The sequence below is a fragment of the Oncorhynchus masou genome, chromosome 11, assembly GCF_036934945.1.
Source record: "Oncorhynchus masou masou isolate Uvic2021 chromosome 11, UVic_Omas_1.1, whole genome shotgun sequence".
Taxonomy (NCBI): domain Eukaryota; kingdom Metazoa; phylum Chordata; class Actinopteri; order Salmoniformes; family Salmonidae; genus Oncorhynchus; species Oncorhynchus masou.
In genome coordinates this window covers 26,001,789-26,025,735 of record NC_088222.1, presented here as the reverse complement: position 1 = coordinate 26,025,735, position 23,947 = coordinate 26,001,789, and the positions used below count along the sequence as shown (strand labels likewise).

The 23,947-nt window shown below is 41.4% G+C and overlaps 1 protein-coding gene across 1 annotated transcript in view; it reads left to right on the top strand.

Moving 5' to 3' along the window:
- Nucleotides 1-19,607, top strand: part of LOC135547838 (seizure protein 6-like) — a 44,661-nt gene extending 25,054 nt beyond the window's left edge. The window contains exons 9-14 of the mRNA XM_064977065.1: nt 8,301-8,492; nt 10,724-10,918; nt 11,012-11,050; nt 11,985-12,093; nt 12,203-12,299; nt 17,420-19,607. Of these exons, the coding sequence (XP_064833137.1) occupies nt 8,301-8,492; nt 10,724-10,918; nt 11,012-11,050; nt 11,985-12,093; nt 12,203-12,299; nt 17,420-17,449 (662 nt within the window). The 3' untranslated portion in view covers nt 17,450-19,607. The remainder of the gene's footprint in view (nt 1-8,300; nt 8,493-10,723; nt 10,919-11,011; nt 11,051-11,984; nt 12,094-12,202; nt 12,300-17,419) is intronic.
- Nucleotides 19,608-23,947: the final 4,340 nt, after the last annotated feature.

Genomic DNA, 23,947 nt, shown 5'->3' with positions numbered 1-23,947 from the left:
CAATATGCTGTCAACCATTCAAAAGCAGAACAAAGTTCAAATTGAAATAGAATGTCAGATATTCTATAAAACAACTTTGTTATCACTGTGCTTTATCTATAGCACAACCCAAAGACTTGGATTGCAGTTGAGGTGACATTTAAAAGTACATACAGTTGAAGTCGGAAGTTTACATACATACACCTTAGCCAAATACATTTCAACTCAGTTTTTCACAATTCCTGACATTTAATCCTCATAAAGATTCCCTGTCTTAGGACAGTTAGGATCACATCTTATTTTAAGAATGTGAAATGTCAGAACAATAGTAGAGAGTGATTTATTTCAGCTTCTATTTCTTTCATCACATTCCCAGTAGGTCAGAAGTTTATATACACTCAATTAGTATTTGGTAGCATTGCCTTTAAATTGGTTAACTTGGGTCAAACGTTTCAGGTAGCCTTCCACAAGCTTCCCACAATAAGTTGGGTGAATTTTGGCCCATTCCTTCTGACAGAGCTGGTGTAACTGAGTCAGGTTTGTAGGCCTCCTTGCTCGCACATGCCTTTTCAGTTCTGCCCAAAAATTGTCTATAGGATTTGAGGTCAGGGCTTTTTGATGGCCACTCCAATACCTTGACTTTGTTGTCCTTAAGCTTTTTCAGTTCTGCCAGAATGCTACCGGAAACGTTTGACCAAAGTTAAAGAATTTAAAGGCAACGCTACCAAGTACTAATTGAGTGTATGTAAACTTCTGACCCACTGGGTATGTGATGAAAGAAATAAAAGCTGAAATAAATAATTATCTCTACTATTAATCTGACATTTCACTTCCTTAAAATGAAGTGGTGATCCTAACTGACATAAAACAGTGAATTTTTACTAGGATTAAATGTCAGGAATTATGAAACTTAGTTTAAATGTATTTGGCTTAGGTGTATGTAAACTTCCGACTTCAACTGTACATATACTGACTATTTACGTAACCAAATTTATTTACATTGTGTTGACAATCACGCCTCTGGTATATATCCTTATGATTAAAAAATAACACCAGACTTGATTGAGCCGTCACTATTATATCCATTTACCCCCCAGAACAGTTGTAATGTATTTGGCTAAGGTGTATGTAAACTTCTGACTTCAACTGTACATATGAGATGAATAATGCAAAATATGTCAACATTAAAGTTAAAGTGACTCGTGTTCCATTATTAAAGTGGCCAGTGATTTCAAGACTATGTATATAGGGCAGCAGCCTCTAAGGTGCTAGTGATAGCTATTTAACAGTCTGATGGCCTTGAGATAGAAGCTGTTTTTCAGTCTCTCGGTCCCTGCTTTGATGCACCTGTACTGAGCTCGCCTTCTGGATGATAGTGGGGTGAACAGGCAGTGGCTCAGGTGGTTGTAGTCCATGATTATCTTTTTGGCCTTCTTGTGTCATCGGCTGCTATAGGTGTCCTGGAGGGCAGGTAGTTTACCCACGGTGATGCGTTGGGCAGACAGCACCACCCTCTGGAGAGCCCTGCGGTTGGGGGTGTTGCAGTTGCCGTACCAGGCGGTGATACAGCCTGACAGGATGCTCTCAATTGTGCATCTGTAAAAGTTTGAGGGTTTTACATGCCAAGCCAAGATTATTCAGCCTCTTGAGGTTGAAGAGGCGCTGTTGCGCCTTCTTCACCACACTGTCTGTGTGGACCATTTCAGTTTGTCCATGATGTGAATCCAGAGGATCTTGAAGCTTTCCACCTTCTCCACTGCAGTCCCTTCGATGTGGATAGGGGGTGCTCCACAATCCAAGTCCAAGTCCACGATCAGCTCCTTTGTTTTGTTGACGTTGAGTAGAGGTTATTTTCCTGGCCCCACACTCCCAGGGCCCTCACCTCCTCAATGTAGGCTGTCTCTGGTAATCAGGATTATTACCGTTGTGTCATCTGCAAACTTGATGATTGAGTTGGAGGAATGTGTGGCCACGCACACATGGGTGAACAGACAGTACAGGAGGGGGCTGAGCACACAGCCTTGTTGGGACCCTGTGTTTGCGGGTGTTGTTTCCTACCTTCACCACCTGCGGGCCACCTGGGGGTCAGGAACTTCAGGACCCAGTTGCACAGGGCGGTGTTCAGACCCAGGGCCCAGAGCTTAATGATGAGGTTGAAGGGTTCTATGGTGTTGAATGCTGAGCTATAGTCAACGAACAGTATTCTTAGATAGGTATTCCTCTTGTCCAGATGGGAAAGGGCAGTGTGCAGTACAATGGCGATTGCATCGTCTGTGGATCTTTTGGGTTGGTAAGCAAATTGAAGTGGGTCTATGGTGTCAGGTAAGGTAGAGGTGATATGATTCTTGACTAGTCTCTCAATGCACTTAATGATGACAGAAGTGAGTGCTACTCAGTCATTTAGTTCAGTTTAGTTCAGCTTGTCTGAACATGCTCTGAGGATGTGGCTAGGGATTCAGTCTGGACAGGCAGCCTTGCAAGGGTTAACATACTTAAATGTCTTACTCAGGTAGCCCATGGAGAAGGAGAGCCAACAGTCCTTGGTAGCTGGCTGCTTCGGTGGTTGAGAGAATTCCAAGAGTGTGCAAAGTTGTCATCAAGGGTGGCTTCTTTGAAGAATCTCAAATAGAAAATATATTTGGAACACTTTTAGGTTTCTACATGATTCCATATGTGTTATTTAATGGTGTTGATGTCTTCATCATTATTCTACAATGTAGAAATTAGTCAAAATAAAGAAAAACCCTTGAATGAGTAGGTGTGTCCAAACTTTTGACTTGTACTGTATGTACAGTAGGAACTAAATTAATTTATTTCAACAAGGCACATGTATGTAAAAAAATATATACTATTAACATTTTAAAATAACTTGAACATTCAAAACAATTAAATTGTAGTGATAAAATGTTTAAAAACAGTACAATAAAAACCATAAAGTTGCCAGACTTCAATATACTTCAGACTCCAGAAATGAATGTGTATAATTCTTTCACCCATTCAATCCCTCATTCACCCCTCTGTTACTTGTTACTTGTCCATGAACCAGCTGACATGTCATTGTCATGTTGTATCAGTTTACTGTGTTAAAGAAGCCTACCTGCGGTCATTGTATAGAAATGCAGTAAAACATATAAACCCATGTTTGCATAAAATAGCTCCCTCATTGCCTGGATAAACTCCAGATTAGATATCAACACTTCATACAGATGATAACCTGTGTTATCAAATCCAGAGGAAAATGCAATGTCAGTATACTCATTTTTAGTACCACTTGGTTTTACAGCCACTGCTATACCAAGGCAATAGTCATGCCAAATTTAACCAGACGTTTTAAGTGAGGACATTATTTAATTAATGGCATTCATAAACCACTAGTGTGAACATAATTGCTGTCCTGAAATCTGTTGCTTCAGGGGTCTACTGAGAAACACACAACTCAAACTGTTTTGACTGCCACCTACAGGTGAGAGAACATGTTGCATACACCTCAACAAGCCATATGGTAGGGCACTGTGTTGTGTTTGATCATGTCACTTGACCTGAATTTAAACCTTTATTTAAAGCCTTTTCCAGAAATTAGAATTATACCAAAAATTAAAGCAATTGTCTGAGGATGGTGCTGGACCATCTGACATAAAAAGAAAAGAGGAAAGTTTGGTGAAAAGGCTGCAGCCCTTTACACTCGTAACTGTATACGGGTTGAAAATGGCAGATTTCAGCACTAATAAATTGGAACACAGTACCTGCTATACATGACATAACAGCTCTCGGGCTCTGCACTTCACAGCGCTGTATGAATATTGACTGACAGACATTGTGAATTTGAGCACCTCGAGCGACAAGAAAATGTCTCATCCCTCCTGCTAATTGGGCAACTTTTGCAAATGTTTTGTTGTCTGAGTGGGGGAAATGCTGTAAATGAAGAGGATTCTATGTATTTTGAAAGACGAGACATGGAGGATTATAATAAATACCATCTTGACAGAGCCACGGGAAGTAGGGGTGCTGAGGGTGCTGCTGCACCACCTTATAAATCACCATTTGTTTTAAAGTATTAATATAAAAAATGCAGTTCCAAGATGACAAATGGCGTATGCTTGGCTGTTCTAAACAGAATGAGCCTATGTTTGTCTATTGTGAAGACAATTAGCTGCAGCACACACACCTGAAGGCACTCATGATTCCTTTCTACGAACATCAAAATTATGATCTGTTTCACTCAATTGCATTGTGAAGGCCTAACACTGTAATATCATATTTAATAACTTAACTAGTCATGTTGGCATTAGAACAGGCTTTCAAATGATGCCCACCTGGCCCGGACTGCAATTTATACTGGGATGTTTTTGAATTGCGTAGACAACAACAGTAATTGTGTGAGGGCGGGGATACAGGGTTGTGTTCCAAACAAAACAACTAAGTGTGCTCTAGTTCCTCAATAGCACAGCTAGGAGAGCATAAAAAAAGCAACTTTTACACTGAACAAAAATATAACGCAACAATTTCAAAGAGTTTACTCAGTTCATATAAGGAAATAAGTCAATTGAAATAAATGCATTAGGCCCTAATCTATGGGTTTTACAATGACTGGGAATACAGATACGCATATGTTGGTCACAGATAGCTTTTTAAAAAGGTAGGGGCGAGGCTCAGAAAACCAGTCAGTATCTGGTGTGACCACTATTTTCCTCAGGCAGGCAACACATCTCCTTTGCATAGAGTTGATGAGGCTGTTGATTGTGGTCTATGGAATTTTGTCCCACTCCTCTTCAATGGCTGTGTGAAGTTGGATATTGTTGGGAACTGGAACACGCTGTCGTTCATGTCGATCCAGAGCATCCCACACATGCTCAATGGCTGACATTTCTGGTGAGAATGCAGGCCATGGAAGAACTGGAACATTTTCAAATTCCAGGAATCCTTGCAACATGGGGCCATGCTTATCATGATGAAACATGAGGTGATGGCGGCAGATGAATGGCACAACAATGGGCCTGTAACGGTTTTCTTCTGGTGAAAGAGACAGACCAAAATGCAGCGTGGTTAGTTTTGTACATCTTTAATAAAGATGAAAATACAACAATCTACAAAACAAGAAACTTGAAAAACCAAACCAGTCCTATGTGGTGCCACAAACACAAAGACTGGAACAATCACCCACAAAACCCAACACAAAACAGGCTACCTAAATATGGTTCCCAATCAGAGACAATGACTAACACCTGCCTCTGAGAACCATATCAGGCCAAACATAGAAATAGACAAACCAGACACACAACATAGAATGCCCACCCAGCTCACGTCCTGACCAACACTAAAACAAGGAAAACACACCCGAATGATGGTCAGAACGTGACAGGGCCTCAGGATCTCTGTGCATTCAAATTGACATCGATAAAATGCAATTGTTGTTATTGTCCGCAGCTTATGCCTGCCCATACAATAACCCCACCACCACTCTGTTCACAACATTTCCCGGAAAAGATGAAACTGAGAAGAGCACAATTCACGGATGCCAGTGGCCATCGAAGGTGAGCATTTTCCCACCTAATTCGGTTACGACGCCGAACTGCAGTCAGGTCAAGACCCTGGTGAGGACGACGGGCACGCAGATCAGCTTCTCTGAGATGGTTTCTGACAGTTTGTGCAGAAATTCCTCGATTGTGCAAACCCAGAGCTTCATCAGTTGTCTGGGTGGCTGGTCTCAGACGATCCTGCAGGTCAAGAAGACGGATGTGGACGTCCTGGGCCAGCGTGGTTACACAGGTTTTGCCTGTGAGACCGGTTGGACGTACTGCCAAATTCTAAAAAATGAAGTTGGAAGCAGCTTATGGTTGAGAAATTAACATTCAATTATTTGACAACAGCTCTGGTGGACATTCCTGCAGTTAGCATGCCAATTGCACTCTCCCTCAAAACTTGAGACATATTTAGCATTGTATTGCGTGACAAAACTGCAAATGTATGAAAAAAAAATTGGAGCCCAAAAATGTAGAGAAATAAGCTTTTTGTGCATATGGAACATTTCTGGGATCTTTTATTTCAGCTCATTAAAACATAGGACCAACACTTTATATGTTGCTATTGAATGTATCCAGAGTGAATGTAGTATTTACTGCAGTATAATGTAGTATTTACAGCAAAAAAAAGAGTAGTACACTATATATACAAAAGTATGTGGACACGCCTTCAAATGAGTGGATTCGGCTATTTCAACCACACTCGTTGCAGACAGGTGTGTAAAATCAAGTACACCGCCATGAAATCTCCATAGACAAACATTCACAGTAGAATGGCCAAACTGAAGAGCTTAATGACTTTCAACATGACACCGTCATTGGATGCCACCTTTACAACAAGTCAGTTTGTCTAATTTCTGCCCTAATAGAGCTGCCCTGGTCAACTGTAAGTGCTGTTATTGTGAAGTGTAAACATCTTACAGCAACAACAGCTCAGCCACGAAGTGGTAGGCCAGACAAGCTCACAGAATGAGACCTCAGAGTGCTGAAGTGCGTAGTGGGTAAGAATTGTCCTCAGTTGCAACACTCACTTCCAAACTGCCTCTAGAAGCAACATCAGCACAGGAACTGTTCGTTGGGAGCTTCATGAAATGGGTTTCCATGGCTGAGCAGCCACAAGTCTCAGATCACCATGCACATTGCCAAGCTTCGGCTGGTGTGCTTCAGCATCTGGCAGTCCGATGTACAAATCTGGGTTTAGCGGATGCCAGGAGAACGGTACCTGCCTCAATGCATAGTGCCAACTGTAAAGTTTGGTGGATGAGGAATAATGGTCTGGTTTGGGCTAGGCCCCTTAGTTCCAGTGAAGGGAAAACTTAATGCTACGGCATACACAATGACATTCTGGACGATTCTGTGTTTCCAACTTTGTGGCAACAGTTTGGGGAAGGCCCTTTCGGCATGGCAATGACCCCATGCACAAAGCGAGGTCCATACAGAAATGTTTTTTCAAGATCGGGAACAACTTGACTGTCCTGCACAGAGCCCTGACCTCAACCCCATGGAGCACCTTTGGGATAAATTGGAACGCCGACTGCGAGCCAGGCCTAATTGCCCAAAACATCAGTGCCCAACCTCACTAATGCTCTTGTGGCTGAATGGGAGCAAGTCCACACAGCAATGTTCCAACATCTAGTGGAAGGCCTTCCCAGAAGAGTGGAGGCTAGCAGCAAAGGGTGGATCAACTCCATATTTATGCCAATGATTTTGGAATTAAATATTTGACAAGCAAATCTCCACATACTTTTGTAGTGTATGTACCATAGTATTTACTGTAGTGGTTTTGCTGACTGTAGTATACTGTAGTATCTACTGTATTTTTTGCGAACTGTTGTATACTGTAGTATTTACTGTAGTGTTTTTGGTGACATTACTGTAGTATTTACTAAAGTATTTTTGTTTTATCTTTGACATAGATGTGTGGGATGTTCTCCTTCGGGAAATCTACTGTAGAAATACTAAAAGAGCACATTTTCCATAACCTGTAAGGAGGTAGAACTGGGTTATGAATGGAGACTTCAGCGCTTCTGCTCTTTTCTATAACCTGTAGGCAACACAATATATGGTCTATACTTGGCATATAGTTTTCTCACTCAGGTGGGCAAATATAGACATGAGGGGAATGGGCAGGGTATATGGAAATGAAATACTGCAGTATTTACTATATTTAAATAAGTATAGTGTTTTTGTGGACTGTAGTGATTTTGCAGACCTTTCTGTATTATTTACTGCAGTGTTCTTTGGGGGATTTACTATAGTATTCTACGGTATACTACAAAATTATTACACATGATCTACAGTGTAAAGTATGGTATTACATAATATACTACAGTTTACTACAGAATTCTATAGTAAGTACCCTAGTATTCTATAGTAAACTGTAATAATTGTTTTATGTTGGGATGTCCCTTGGGCTGTAGGCTGCAATGCCTGAATGGCTTCAATATCCAGCCATGTTACATTTACATTTAACATTTAAGTCATTTAGCAGACGCTCTTATCCAGAGCGACTTACAAATTGGTGAATTCACCTTCTGACATCCAGTGGAACAGTCACTTTACAATAGTGTTAATTTTTAATGACCAACAAGATAATGTCTGATATTTAATTAGAAGGCTCTGTGTCATCTACTGGGTTATTGTACGAGACTGGCACGTTATTGAGGGAACCACTGTTGATCACATGTGGTGTAACTGATAATGATGATTGTGAATGTATTGTACTGTAGTGGTTATGTATTAGAGTAGTTATCCATTTGCCTGTGTTTTCTGTCTTTCTGTTTTCTGTGTCTGTGTAATCAGTGATGACGTGTCCTGACCCAGGGAATGTGGAGCACAGCCGGAGGATGGTGACGGGATCCCGCTTCATGGTGGGATCGACAGTGCAGTATGTGTGCAATAAGGGCTACTCCCTGTCTGGAAGCACACTGCTCACCTGCTACAACAGAGACTCAGCCAACCCCAAGTGGAGCGAGAGGCTGCCCAAGTGTAACCGTAAGTCGGGAAACTATATCTGGTCAGATAAACACACACGTGCACGCACGCACACACAAACACACAGTGCTTTTTATTTTATTCAAGCAGGATAGTCGTCCTCCTCTCTAACAATCAGCATGGTTTTTCTAAAAGTCTACAATATTCCTTTAGATAACTCAGAGAACTCTGTGCCAGTAAGTGTATCGTTCAACTTGTGCTGTGATTTGTTGAGTCAACTCAAATGACATTACGGCATCAGTTAGCATCATTTGAATTAACATTATACATTACCATGGTGATCCAGCATCAGTTGATAGAACATTCCACATTACCATGGAAATGATTGCATCACAATACCAGGCAGCCATTGCGAGTCTACCCATGAGTTTACCAGTCAAATTTCCAGGGTTCAAGCTTCCAACCCTGCTCTATTCATTCTATTTCTGTGGTGATAGTGCCTTTTCATGGCTGCATCGATCAGTGTCAAACATCATTACTTTTGCATAGCGCAAAACAAGGCGAGGTACAGCTAACTGCCAAAATGAAGGAAACACCAACATAAAGTGTCTTAATAAGGCGTTTTAATTTATTTGATCATTTACAACACAATACAAGCACACGTAGATAATGCATTTAAAATCATTAAGAATTACAAAAAAAAGTTAGAAAATGGCCATTGTGGTCCACTTAAATAAATTGCTCAAAGAATTTACAAGCATAACATAGTAGGCCTAGGCTAGACAGTAGACCTAACCTACTATCGCGTTTAATGTAAGACCCAGATGCAGACTGTGTCGAAGTAACAATGTTTATTACAACAACAGGGGCAAAGGTACAGCACGGCAGGCAGGCTCAGGGTCAGGTCAGGCAGAGGTCGATAATCCAGAGTAGTGGGGCAAAGGTACAGGATGGCAGGCAGGGTCAGGGTCGATAATCCAGAGTAGTGGGGCAAAGGTACAGGATGGCAGGCAGGTTCAGGACAGGTAGAAGGGTCAAAGCTGGGGAAAACTACAAAACAGGAACTTAGACAAGACAGGAGCAAGGGGAAAACCGCTGATAGGTTCTACGAACAAAAACAAACTGGCAACAGACAAACGGAGAACACAGATATAAATACACAGGGGATAATGGGGAAGATGGGCGACACCTGGAGGGGGGTGGAGACAAGCACAAACACAGGTGAAACAGATCAGGGCGTGACACCTACTAGGCATACTTAGGTTACAGATATAATAATAATAAATACATGTTTGAACTTGTATAGTGCTTTTCAAAAAAGCTCAAAGTGCATAAAAAGAAAAACAACAAGTATAACATTTAAATGATGGAGATTGAAAGTCTCTGTTGGCGTTGGGCCACCTCTAGCCTCGAGACCTGCTTCAATGTGCCTTTGGTATAGATTCTACAAGTGTCTGGAACTCTATTGGAGGGATGTGACACCATTCTTCCGTGGGAAATTCCATGATTTTGTGTATTTTGTTGACGGTGGTGGAAAACGCTGTCTCAGGCGCCACTCCAGAATCTCCATAAGTGTTCAACTGGGTTCAGCTTTGGTGACACACACACATACACACACACACACACACACACACACACACACACACACACACACACACACACACACACACCATTTATAAATGGTGATTATTAATGGTCTAATAATAATAATAACCCATTTATAAATGGCAAACAAGACAGTAAAAAATAAATCTTAAAGAATATGGTTTTGAAAGTGTTTGTCCTATATCTAGGAGATATAAGAAAGCTCAGGAAATATATCTATATTTTTTACACATATTTAATCCCTTAAATTTGTTTTCACAAAACTCCCTCCATATACATTGATTTGTATGGGTTGTATGGATGTCTCCTGGTGTGACAAACACGGCTCTAGCTCTGCCTCTTCCCACTGCAGATGCGGAAGGCTGGATTGAGACGCAGCCCAGGCGAAAAACAGATCTCTAGTTTAAACTGACAGATTTCTATGGGGATTTTTGTATTATGTTAATTAGATTGACATATGTGTGCGTCAATATACTCTTAGGGATTAATTAACTCAGAAACCACATCTGTGTGGAAGTGTTTCCTTTAATTTGGCAGGCCTGTAGCTGCCTTGTGTAAGTAAGTGGTGGAAGACTGTACTGATGTTAGAAATTATACATGTAATAAGGGTACTCTGCTGTCTAAGAAGTATAGAGACAACCATAGTGACAGCCATGGTGTGTGTCTGTCTGTGTGTGTCCTGGCAGCTGAGAAGTATGAGCCCTGCAGGAACCCTGGTGCCCCCTCCACCAGCGTGCAGAGCTTAGAGAAAGCCTTCTATCAGGCAGGGGAGACACTGAGCTTCTCCTGCCGTACCGGATATGAGCTGCAGGGGGAGCCCACCATCCGCTGTGTCCCTGGACACCCGTCACAGTGGAGCAGCACACCACCCGCCTGTAGAGGTACACATGTATCAACTTCTAATAACTTATGATACCCAGTTCCATGATGTGTAAAATGATCAGGGTACCCAAATCGCTTTTCTTTTTTCCCAGCGTCCTCTTTGCAGTATTTGAATGAGCGAACGTTGGATGGTAAGTACAGTATACCAGCTAGTTGTAACCACAGTGTGAAGTATTATGATGCCATAGAGGAGATATACACTACATGACCAAAAGTATGTGGACACCTGCTCATCAAACATTTCATTCCAAAATCATTGGCATTCATATGGAGTTGCCCCCCCCCCTGGCTGCCATAACAGTCTCCACTCTTTTCACTAGAGGTTGGAACATTGCTGCGGGGACTTGCTTCCATTCAGCCACAAGAGCATTAGTGAGGTCGGGCACCGATGTTAGGCGATTAGGCCTGGCTCACAGTCTGCATTCCAATTCATCCCTAAGGTGTTCGATGGGGTTGAGGTCAGGGCTCTGTGTTTCTCATCACTCCAGAGAACACATTTCCACTGCTCCAGAGTCCAATGGTGGCAAGCTTTACACCACTCCAGCCGATGTCGATCTTGTGTGCGGCTGCTCAGCCATGGAAGCCCATTTTATGATGCTCCCAATGAACAGTTCTTGTGCTGACATTGCTTCTAGAGGCAGTTTGGAACTCGGTAGTGAGTGTTGCAACCGAGCAAATGCGATTTTTATGCGCTATGTACTTCAGTACTCAGCAGTTCTGTTTTGTGAGCTTGTGTGGCCTACCACTTTGCGGCTGAGCCGTTGTTGCTCTTAGACATTTCCACTTCACGAGAACAGCACTTGCAGTTGAAAAGGGCAGCTCTAGCAGGCCAGAAATTTGATGCACTGACTTGTTGGAATGGTGGCATCCTATGACGGTGCCATGTTGAAAGTCGCTGAACTCCTCGGTAAGGCCATTCTACTGCTGTGCTCGATTTTATATGCCTGTCAGCAACGGAAGTGGCTGTAATAGCCGTATCCACATACTTTTGTGTATATATAGTATACTTATGCTGTACTTGTTTCAGGTCATTTCTAGTTATGCATGTTTCATGTTTATTTTCAGTTGCTAGTCCTGAGTACGGTATGGAGGGAACCAACATTGCCATCGCCGTTCTGATTCCTGCTGCGGTTGTATTGGTAGTCATCCTGGGGATTTACCTCTACTTTGCAAAGTGAGTATGAGAATAAGAGATTGGAAAGTAACTACATAACTAATTCAGTTATATGCTTCAGAGCAGTTGAGACTGTTCAAGTGTGCTTGTTTGTCTCTGTCCCGCTTAGACTTCAGGGGAAGACCATCAGAATGCCTACATCATCCCTGCCGTATGACAACATGACAGAGGAGTCAGCCTTCAACAACCCAGTCTATGATAAAGGAGTAAGTACGGATGTCATGCACATGAATCTCCGAGACGTGGACTCCAAGAATTCCATTGTCCAGTCCTGATCCATCTCATTGCAATCTGCCTGACTGTCATCTCATATCTTACCAGCAGAGGGCACCATCTAACACATCAGCAACCAGAGCTCTGAACTGAGCCTCTAAATTTGTGGTCTTGTGATGAATGCAGACAAGCACTTTTGCCAATCAATTCTGGCTCTCGAGGTCTATTACTTAGCTTTAAAGTTTGGAAGCTCTACAGTCTACTTAGCTTTAAATCTTTCAAGCACTACAGTCTACTTAGATTTAAAGCTAAATGTGTTTTTGTATGAGTATCACATTATTTTCAGTGGATAAATAAGACCGCACAAGCACTCCATCAGGGGATAGGGGACCTGCAGTGCACAGATGTGTTTACATTTGAAATTTGAGCATGACAAATACGTTCCTGGAGAGATGATGAATGTATAAAGGAGGTGAAAGATATATTTTTGTAATAATTAATATCAGTGTCAGCTTCAAAGACACTTTAAAGCTCATCCATCGTCATTATCATGTCATTCACATGTGATTGATTCGTGCAGTCATTGAGTCTCATCCATTAATTACACTGAACAAAAATATAAACGCAACATGCAACAATTTCAAAGACTTTACTTAGTTTACAATTCATATAAAGAAATCAGTCAATTTAAATAATTTCATTAAGCCCTAATCTATGGATTTCACATGACTGGGAATACAGATATGCATATGTTGGTCACAGACACCTTTTAAAAATAAAGTAGACACGTGGATCAGAAAACCAGTCAGTATCTGCTGTGACCACCATTTGCCTCATGCAGCGCGACACATCACATTCTCATAGAGCTGACCAGGCTGTTGATTATGGCCTGTGGAATGTTGTCCCACCCCTTTTCAATGGCTGTGCGAAGCTGCTGGATATTGGCAGGAACTGAAACATGCTGTTGTACATGTTGATCCAGAGCATCCCAAACATGCTAAATGGGTTACATGTCTGTTATGCAGGCCATTGAAGAACTGGGAGATTTTCAGCTTCCAGGAATTGTGTACAGATCCTTGCGACATGGGGCCATGCGTTATCATGCTAAAACTTGAGATGATGGCGGTGGATGAATGGCACAACAATGGGCCTCAGGATCTAGTCACAGTATTTCTGTGCATTCAAATTGCCATCAATAAAATGCAATTGTGCTCTTTGTCTGTAACTTACTTATGCCTGCCCATACCATAACCACACTGCCACCATGGGGCACTCTGTTCACAAAGTTGACATCAGAAAACCACTCGCACACTTAACGCTATCTGTCCGGTACAGTTAAAACCGGGATTCGCCAGTTCACATTTTAGAGAAATCTGCTTTTTTGTGCATATGGAACATTTCATGGATAATTATTTCAGCTCAAGAAACATGGGACCAACAATTTACATGTTGCATTTATATTTTTGTTCAGTATAGTTTGAAATGCTTTTGAAATGTATACACATATGGACCCTTTTATGAATTATGGTTATTAAATCACATGGACTATAACAAAAAATCTCGGCAATAGACAGTATTTATATTTACACTTAGTATTTACATTGGTTTTATGTGTTGCACTTTAGAACATTATCAGAGCACTTAGATTTGACATTGAGTCTCAATTATTGTATTTGGTTTACACATTCCTTTGTCCATGAGTCCTTCATATCTGCATCATTTAGTGTACAAATATGTGTTTATTTCATGTGAGTGTTGGATTTGTTGTGAAATGTCAAAGGCACAATGTACGATAAACATGATTCCACCATGTACAGTACCAGTCAAAAGCTTGAACACACCTGCTCATTCAGTTGTTCTTTATTTTTTACTATTTTCTACATTGTAGAATAATAGTGAAGACATAAACTATGAAATAACACATATGGAATCATATAGTAACCAAAAAAGTGTTAAACAAATCAAGATATATTTTATTTGAAATTCTTCAAAGTAGCCACCCTTTGCCATGATGAAAGACTTGCACACTTGGCATTCTCTCAACCAGCTTCACCTGGAATGCTTTTCCAACAGTCTTGAAGGAGTTCCCACATATGCTGAGCACTTGTTGGGTGCATTTCCTTCACTCTGCGGTCAAACTCATCCCAACTGGGCTGAGGTCAAGTGATTGTTGAGTCCAGGTCATCTGATGCAGCACTCCATCACTCTGCTACTTGGTGAAATAGCCCTTACACAACCTTAAGGTGTGTTGGGTCATTGTCTGGAGGTGTGTTGGGTCATGATAGTCCCACTAAGCGCAAACCAGATGGGAATGCGTACCGCTGCAGAATGCTGTGGTAGCCATGCTGGTTAAGTGCTGAGGATAACGCAGTGCCACCGATGCGGCCCGCTACCAAGGACTGTGGGCTCTCCTTCTCTGTGGCCGACGTGAGTGAGGCATTTAAGCATATTAATCCTTGCAAGATTGCCGGCCCAGACGGCATCCCCAGCCGCGTCCTCAGAGCATGTGGAGACCAGCTGGCTGGTGTGTTTACGGACATATTCAATCATATTCAATCTCTTCCTCTCCCAGTCTGCTGTCCCCACATGCTTCAAGCTCAAATCCCCGAGCTGACAAGGTACAAATCTGTCGTTCTGCCCCTGAACAGGCAGTTAACCCACTGTTCCTAGGCCGTCATTGAAAACAAGAATTTGTTCTTAACTGACTTGCCTAGTGAAATAAAGGTTAAAAAAATAAATTTAAAAAAAGATGGCCACCATTGTTCCTGTACAAGAAAGCAAAGGTAACTGAACTATTAAGAAAATATGTATTTCACCTTTATTTAACCAGGTAGGCTAGTTGAGAACAAGTTCTCATTTACAACTGCGACCTGGCCAAGATAAAGCAAAGTGACACAGAGTTACACATGGAATAAACAAGCATACAGTCAACACAATCGGAAAAAAGAAAATCTATATGCAGTGTTTGCAAATGGCATGAGGAGGTAAGGCAATAAATAGGCCATAGTAGCAAAGTAAAACACAATTTAGCAGATTAACACTGGAGTGAGATGTGCAGAGGATGTGCAAGTAAAAATACTGGTGTGCAAAAGAGCAGAAAAGTAAATAAAAACAATATGGGGATGAGGTAGGTAGATTGTATGGGCTATTTACAGATGGGCTATGTACAGCTGCAGCGATCGGTTAGCTGATGTTTTAAGTTAGTGAGGGAAATATAAGTCTCCATCTAAATAACTATCGCCCTGTAGCACTCACTTCTGTCATCATGAAGTGCTTTGAGAGGCTATTCAAGGATCATATCACCTCTACTTTACCTGTCACCCAAGACCCACTTCAATTTGCTTCCCGCCCCAATAGATCCACAGACCGATGCAATCGCCATCGCACTGCCCTATCCCATCTGGACAATAATACCTATGTAAGAATGCTGTTCATTGACTACAGCCTTGCCTTCAACACCATAGTACCCTCCAAGCTCATCATCAAGCGTGGGGCCCTGGGTCTGAACTCCGCCCTGTGCAACTGGGTCCTGGAGTTCCTGACGGGCCTCCCCCAGGTGGTGAAGGTAGGAAACACCTCCTCTTCGCTGAACCTCAACAGTGGAGCCCCACAAGGATGCGTGCTCAGCCCCCTCCTGTACTCCCTGTTCACCCATGACTGCGTGGCCATGCACACCTCCAACTCAATCATTAAGTATGCTAATGTACATTGCTAATGTTCATTGTGTCTAATGTCCATTGCTTGTGTTTCCTGGCCCAAGCAAGTCTCTTCTTCTTTTTGGTGTCCTTTAGTAGCGGTTTCTTTACAGCAATTCAACCATGAAGTCCTGATTCACGCAGTATCTTCTGAACAGTTGATGTTGAGAAGAGACTGCAGAGGTAACTCTGTCTTCCTTTCCTGTGGCGGTCCTCAGGAGAACTAGTTTCACCATAGTACTTGATTGTTTTTGCGAATGAATTTTAAGAAACTTCCAAAGTTCTATTGAATGACCTTCATGTCTTAAAGTAAAGTAATGATGGACTGTCATTTCTCTTTGCTTATTTGAACTGTTCTTGCAATAATATGAACTTTGTCTTTTACCAAACAGGTCTTTCTTCTGTATACCACCCCTACCTTGTCACAACACAACTGACTGGCTCAAACGCATGAATTCACTTTTAACAAGGCACACCTGTTAATTTAAATGCATTCTCATGAAGCTGGTTAGGAGAATGCCAAGAGTGTGCAAAGCTGTCATTATGGCAAAGGGTGGCTACTTTAAAGAATCCCAAATATAAAATATATTTTGATTTGTTTAACACTTTTTTGGTTACTATATGATTCCATATGTGTTATTTCATAGTTTTTATGTCTTCACGATTATTCTATAATGTAGAAAATCGTCAAAATAAAGAAAAACCCTTGAATGAGTAGGTGTGTCCACACTTTAAACTGGTACCGTATATCAATGTGTTGTGTTAAACTATTCATCAACTCTGTTACAAATGTAACAGTGATGCATATCACGCTCTAAATTCAAAATATTGTGTTGCGGGAATGTCCTATTAGTTAAGCAGGTATTCAGACGGCTGTGTGACGTGAGCAGATGTGCTTCTCTAATTCGTTACTTACATAATCTGGTCTCCATTTTGACTGGGCCATACTCTCCTCATCCTCCTCGTTTTCCACCTCTTCCTCCCATCAGCCGGGTTGTGTTCTGTGATTATTAATTGTCTGTCTGTCTGTCCCTCCTTGGCTGCCTGCAAAAGAACAATGAGGTGAGGCCTTCTTCTGATGCCGACTGTCCATCTTAACGAGCGCACCTCATATCCACCTCACCCACTGTATCACCTGTCACTGTACCAAACTGGTGTCAAAACTTCAGTCAACACATTGTGGGGTTAATGGGTTCCTCACCACTGAGCTCCCTGACCCTCACTAACTTCATCACTCTCTCTTTTTCTCTTTCCCTCAAGTAGTTACTATTAACTTAAATTTGGGAAAGAAAATACCTTTGCATAACATCTCACTGTTGATAATGAAAGTAAAGTATGGGGTGGCAGTGGCTGAGCAACTGAAGTATTATGACCCAGAGTAAGAACTTTTGATGAGTGTGTTTGTCTGGTCTTTACAGGAAAAAAGAGATTATGAGGTAACCATTTAGAGACCTTACAGCGAGAGGAATTCAACCGTTGCTTTTTGTGACCTCAGCTTTTCTGCGATGACTTCAGCTCCTATTCTTCACTCTTCTTCCTCTTCATTCCCTCCTTTTTGTGGGCTTTTGTAAATATCTGTCTTTCCAGAGGACTTCTACCAGAGCTGCAACGGTGGTGGTTCAACATGGTGTTATTTTTGTAGAGCTTCAACACAGATGGCCTTTCTTTAGAGTTTCTACATTGTTTATTTCATAAGCCCAGGACTGGTTACATTATGGGGGATAGGGATACATTAAGTTTAATTGGTTTTTAGGTTTTACATGAGAAATCTGAAGAATGAATGTACCAATAATGAGTTGGCAAAGATTTTGAAATATACACTATACATGAAAAATACATTATGATCCACAGTTGACTGAACATTGTCCAAATTTCACATTTACCTTAAGTGAATATTTTAATTTTCAATTTTGCTACTATAATTCCACCAACCATGTCTATAGCTATATGTTTTTTTAATCACTTTGTAAATAAACTGCCTGTCTAATATGAGGGTGTCTGAGACTTGACGAACCAAATTAGTGTTTTGTTCAAGTTTGACTCACAGTTTTGTTGAGAGACATGTCCTGTGCTAAAACAACTATAAAATACATCAGAGAAATGTATAGACCACAGTGTTAAGCTCCCCTTCATGGCAGATATAGAGTAGGTAAATACTACTTGGTTAAACTAATGTTAAATCCCAACAGCTTTCTCTTGAGAGTATGCACCAATTTAATGAAAAGGAGGCCATCTAAAATCCCATCTTCTACAAAGTGCTGTTCTGTAAAGTACACAAACGTCATGTACATAAGAATGCTCATGGGCCACTGTCTACCACCCCTTGTCTGTGCTCTCCTTCGTTTCTGTCTCTCCACACAAGAAATTGACTGCTTAAAGTATTGAACTGCATCCCCAACATTTGTTGACGTCAAAGAACATGTCAGATATTCAAACTATGTGTACTTTTCTTCTCTTTGTAAAATAAGCAATCCATCCAGTCCAATCTGAGTTTGCAAGTCACAACAGGTTTTATTTTTTACTGTTTATCTTAATTGTTGTCTCTATAAATGTTAAATTGACTCCCTTTGGTATCATTATGTGTCTTTGGTCATAAACTTTGAATATGTAGTGCAAACTGATGATTGCCCAGCAATAGTACATTCAGAGTAAGTTGTAAGGTGGGTGTATATTTTATTACTCAAAATCTGAATAAAAAGAACTGCGTTAACTGTGAAAAATTCCCCCGAGAGTTAGACTCTGTGTAAAAAGGATTGCAAGAAATTGACCACCTTTATCTGACAGAACTGTCATATCCTGCTGAAATGTGCATTGATTATCCAAAACAAATGTGAAATGCACCTTAAAATGAGTCAATCACATGAAAAAACATTACAGTTTACTATAGAATACTACATTACTTACTAAAGATTTCTGTAGTAAACTGTAGTATACTGTAGAATTCTATACTACACACTGTGGTATCCCTCTAACACGTGTAGTACTTACTATAGAATGTTGTAGTATACTGTAGAATATCGTAAATACTACAGCATTATTCACAAAAAAGCCCTCTAGGAAATACTACAGTAATGTCCACAAACACTACAGTCTGCAAAATTACCACTATATATAGTAAATATAGTAAATACTTCAGTATTCAATTTCCATATTACCTGCCCATTTCCCCTCTCCATATCCCAATTTGTGCCACTGATAAGTGAGAAATGTACTTAACAAGTATAGACCATATATTGTGTTCCCTACAGATTATAGAAAAGCACAGAGGATTTGAACTATCTGTTAAGACCCCAGTCCTACCTACCTACAGGTTGTGGAAAATGTGCTATTTTAATATTTATCCAGCAGATAAATACACTATAATAAATACTACACTATAATAAATACTACAGTATACTGTAAATACTACAGTATATTACAGTAAATACTACAGTGTTCACTATAGTTTTTTTGCTGATTTGAGTCCGCAAAAACACTACAGTGAATACTATAGTATTTACACCATAGTATACTATAGCATTTTTTTTCATGTGTTTTGTTTGGGTGCGTAAAAGACAAGATTAAATTAAATGCAACATGAAATAAAGTTGTCAAGATATCTATTTACCTATGTGTTTGTCTTTCATTTCTTGTGAATGAGCTGTGATTGACACCTTGAACTGAACTACAAAATCTATTTCATAACAAAGTTATCCACAGTTTTTCACTCTGACACAGACATATTTAAACAGGAATAAATAAAGCAGATTATTGTGGGTGCCACAAATTTGCCTTTGAGGGTGTTTCATTTTAAATGTTATCATAGTTTCCAGTTTTTACAATTATATTTATGCACTCAAACATATTCCATTCCAGACATTACAATGAGCCCATTCTCCTATAGCTCCTCCCACCAGTCCCCACTGATTGATGAATACCAGTTGTTTGCAGCCTCGGTGCTCATGCACAGCCTGGGCTATTTGCGTTTCAGAACTCCCGTAATTAACCATATATGGTCAAAATCGTACCTTTAAATCTGCAATATATAACTTTTTGGTTAACCCTACCAAATGCTATATCTGTCATTCTCATTGAAAGCAAATCTAAGAATCGGTACACCAGCTTCAAACAGCTGAAAATATATATTTTTGGGGGGGGGGGGGGTTATGGAAAATATATTTCCCAGTGTTTTACAATGATTCTCTCCACCCCTCAAACTCAACTCTGAACCCCAAAGCCAGTTCCACTGCATTTTTTCATTGATCGCCTCTAATTAGGGATTTAGACCTGGGACACCAGGTGTGTGCAATTAATTATCAGGTAGAACAGAAAACCAGCAGGCTCCGGACCTAATCGGGTAAGAGTTGAGTACCCCTGTTCTACACTATACTTGCTAGTTTTGTCACGTAAAATTCTTCTTCTTCGGTGGGATTTATCGGCAGTTGGCATCCAACGTTATGGTGCATTACCGCCACCTACTCTACTGGAGTGTGGGCCAGAGAAATCCTACCTGCCAGCCCCTTTGCTCTTAAAAATAGATAACAAAATATTTGAGACTATATCTAATGACATTCTACTCAATATACTCTTAATTTCCTGTATCCCCTTCTCCCTCATATTAGATCTCAGCCTCTCTCTTTCCCTCTGATACTGCCCACACTGTAGCAATACAAGCTCCACTGTCTCTGTTTCCTGGCAACAATCACACTTTCCTGTTGGATGCTTTCCTATCACATTTATGGACTTATTCAACCGGCTGTGTCCCAACCTTAATCTTCTAAAAATAGCCTTCTCTCTTCTGTCCCTTCCTGTCGTCCTCCCCTCCCTGACTTTCCTCTGTACTGGAAATAAACGCCCGCCCTTAGTATCTCTATTCCACTGCTCCTGTCATCTCTGCTCGCTCCATCACTGTCCATATCAGGCTTTTTGCCTTTGCCTTGCTCATTGAAAGTACAACATCAACATCCCCACTTCTAAGTGCTTGTTTAGCCAGTACATCAACTGCCTCGTTCCCCTCCACCCCCACATGGGCTGGGACCCAAGTAAATCTTATCTGTATACCCATCTGTCTAATCCTGCCATGGATTTGTAGCACCTCATAAAGCAGGTCTTGTCTGCTACGTGAGCTAAAGGACTGGAGACTCATTAACACTGCACATTAATCAGAGCAAATAACTACTCTGTCTGGCTTGACTTCCTCCACCCACTGCAAGGCCAACGGTATGGCCATCAGCTCCACCATATATACAGCCAGATTATCTGTAATAAGTTTCCTGATTTACACCCCACATTTCTGCACTACAAATGCTGAACCAGTACATATTGTGTAAATGGCCACAAAATCCTGATACACAGTATCCAGACAACTCTTAAATAAATCAGATGTATCATCACACTACCCATCTTTCTTTTGTATCTCTTGTTTTATTTTACCCCTTTTTCATGGTATCCAATTTTTGTAGTAGCTACTATCTTGTCTCATCGCTACAACTCCCGTACGGGCTCGGGAGAGACGATGGTTGAAAGTCATGCATCCTCCGATGCACAACCCAACCAGCCGTACTGCTTCTTAACACAGTGCGCATCCAACCCGGAAGCCAGCCGCACCAATGTGTCAGAGGGTACACCGTGCACCTGGCAACCTTGGTTAGCGTGCACTGCGCCCAGCCCGCCATAGGAGTTGCTGGTGCGCAATGAGACAAGGACATCCCTACCAACCAAGCCCTCCCTAACCTGGACGACGCTAGGCCAATTGTGCATCACCCCACAGACCTCCCGGTTGCGGCCGGTTACGACAGAGCCTGGGCGCGAACCCAGGGACTCTGATGGCACAGCTGGTGCTGCAGTTCAGCGCCCTTAACCACAGTGCCACCCACATCCAGATCAACTACTGGAGGTGGGAGTAGCCATGATGGTTTTACAGGAATAGATACCGTTGGACTAAACTCCCTTCCATACAGTCCCATCTCCTTTGTCTGGGTATTACTCACTCACCCAAAGCTTGTGTTCTGTCTTCGCTCATGTTCCCAGCATGCCTGTAAAATCCCTTTTGCAGGATGAGATACCCCATGTCCCTGTAGGTTGACCCAATAATTAATTGCCAGCTGCTGTCTTCTAATCTGCAATGGCATATCCCCTATCTCCACCTGTAGTGCAGCCATTGCAGATGTCCAAAACGCCCCACTACATATTCTGAGACCTTGTATGACATCTAGCCTTTCCAATGATGTCCGGACTGCCGAACCATACAGTATACTGCCATAGTCTATTACAGATCGGATCAATGCAACATACATGGTCCTCAATGAGGAATGCCCAGCCTCCACTCCTTCCCCGTCAGACAGCCTGAAGGCCCCCACCCTCTCCAAGTTTCTCCCATATAACCTCAAGCATACCTCATCTCCCACGTTTCTCCTGGTAAAGAACACTGTCTGAGTTTTCTCTATAGAGAACCTGAATCCCCACATTAATGCCCACCGCTCTACCTCATCAATTGCTTCCTGTATCTTCCTGATTATGTAGGCACATTTCTTCTCCTCTTCCATAAGGCCCCATCATCTGCAAATAACAACCTCCCAATATCCGGCTGTACCTGAGAGTAAATGTCATGGATCATGATACAGAACAACAGAGGACTAATCACACTCCCCGGTGGTGTACCATTATCCACCAGGTAGCTGCCTGATAGGGACTTTCCCACCCTCATCTGGATAAACCTTCCATTCACATAAACTGAAATGAGGCAAACTATTAGAATATTTGCAACCAGGAAATGGCGGAGCGATTTCTGTATAGGGAATATACCATCCTGTACCATGAAATACAAAGGCGCAACCAAAAACAGCTAAGAAAAATAAACTTTTCCGAGGATGAAATAGAGATGCTAGTGTCAGGTTGGTTGAGTACAAACAAAAGGTTTTATTTGGCTCACTCAGTTGTGGTTTGACCAATAAAAACAAAGACATAGCTACAAAGAAAAGACCATTATGACAATTGAAGTTGCTTTAGCAATGACAAATATACTTCATATGAGTAGGCAACACATACCATTAAGCCATTCATCTTCAATAGCTCCCTGCTGGTGTAACCAATGTGAACTGACTAGCTAGTTTGTGGCGTGATGGGTAACGATGCTTCGAGGGTGGCTGTTGTCTATATATGCAGAGGGTCCCTGGTTCGAACCCCAGTAGGGGTGAGGAGAGGGACGGAAGCAATACTGTTACACTGGCTTTTAGGCCAACAATGCTGAATGAGTCATGCCACCACATTCAGTAGGGTATTTTGCGCATCACATAACTTATCACCTGCACATTGAGTCTTGAGCCTTTTCTGTTCACAAAGTTTAACTAGTTTTGGGATAGTGCTTTTATAGCGATGTAGTTTCCGTCTATTGCTCCATTTGTATTTATAACAAACAAACCCCTCTTGACTTCAACCTGTTGTGCGATGGTGTATGGAAATGGTATGTTCGTTTTGATGACGATTGCATCCAAAACATTGGCTCATCAAGGGCTGTGAGATGCTGATCGACAAGCTGCCTCTGAAAATTGCCCTTTGCCAAATCTGTGCATTCTGCTCAAAAGACCTATCTGTCTCTAAAAACGTGCTCTCTGCTAAATGCAGCCTGTGTCAAATCTTCCAACAGAGCAAGATCAGCCATCTCTCATTGATTTCCCATTATCTCAGTCTTTTATAGTATTTCAACAATGGTTTCACTTTCACACGTGCCTCTAATTTAACAAATTACTGTACTTTATTTGGATTATTACCGTAACAAACACATCTATGTGGTCACATTTTAGCCTGTCAAGATATGTTTCATGAATTCACAATGAAATTGAACAATGACTTAATTATTACTCTCACCATTTCAACACATACTTTCCCCATGGACTAGGCCAGTGGTTCCCAACCTTTTTTGGTTACTGTACCACCAACTGAATTTTGCTCTGCCCAGAGTACCCCTG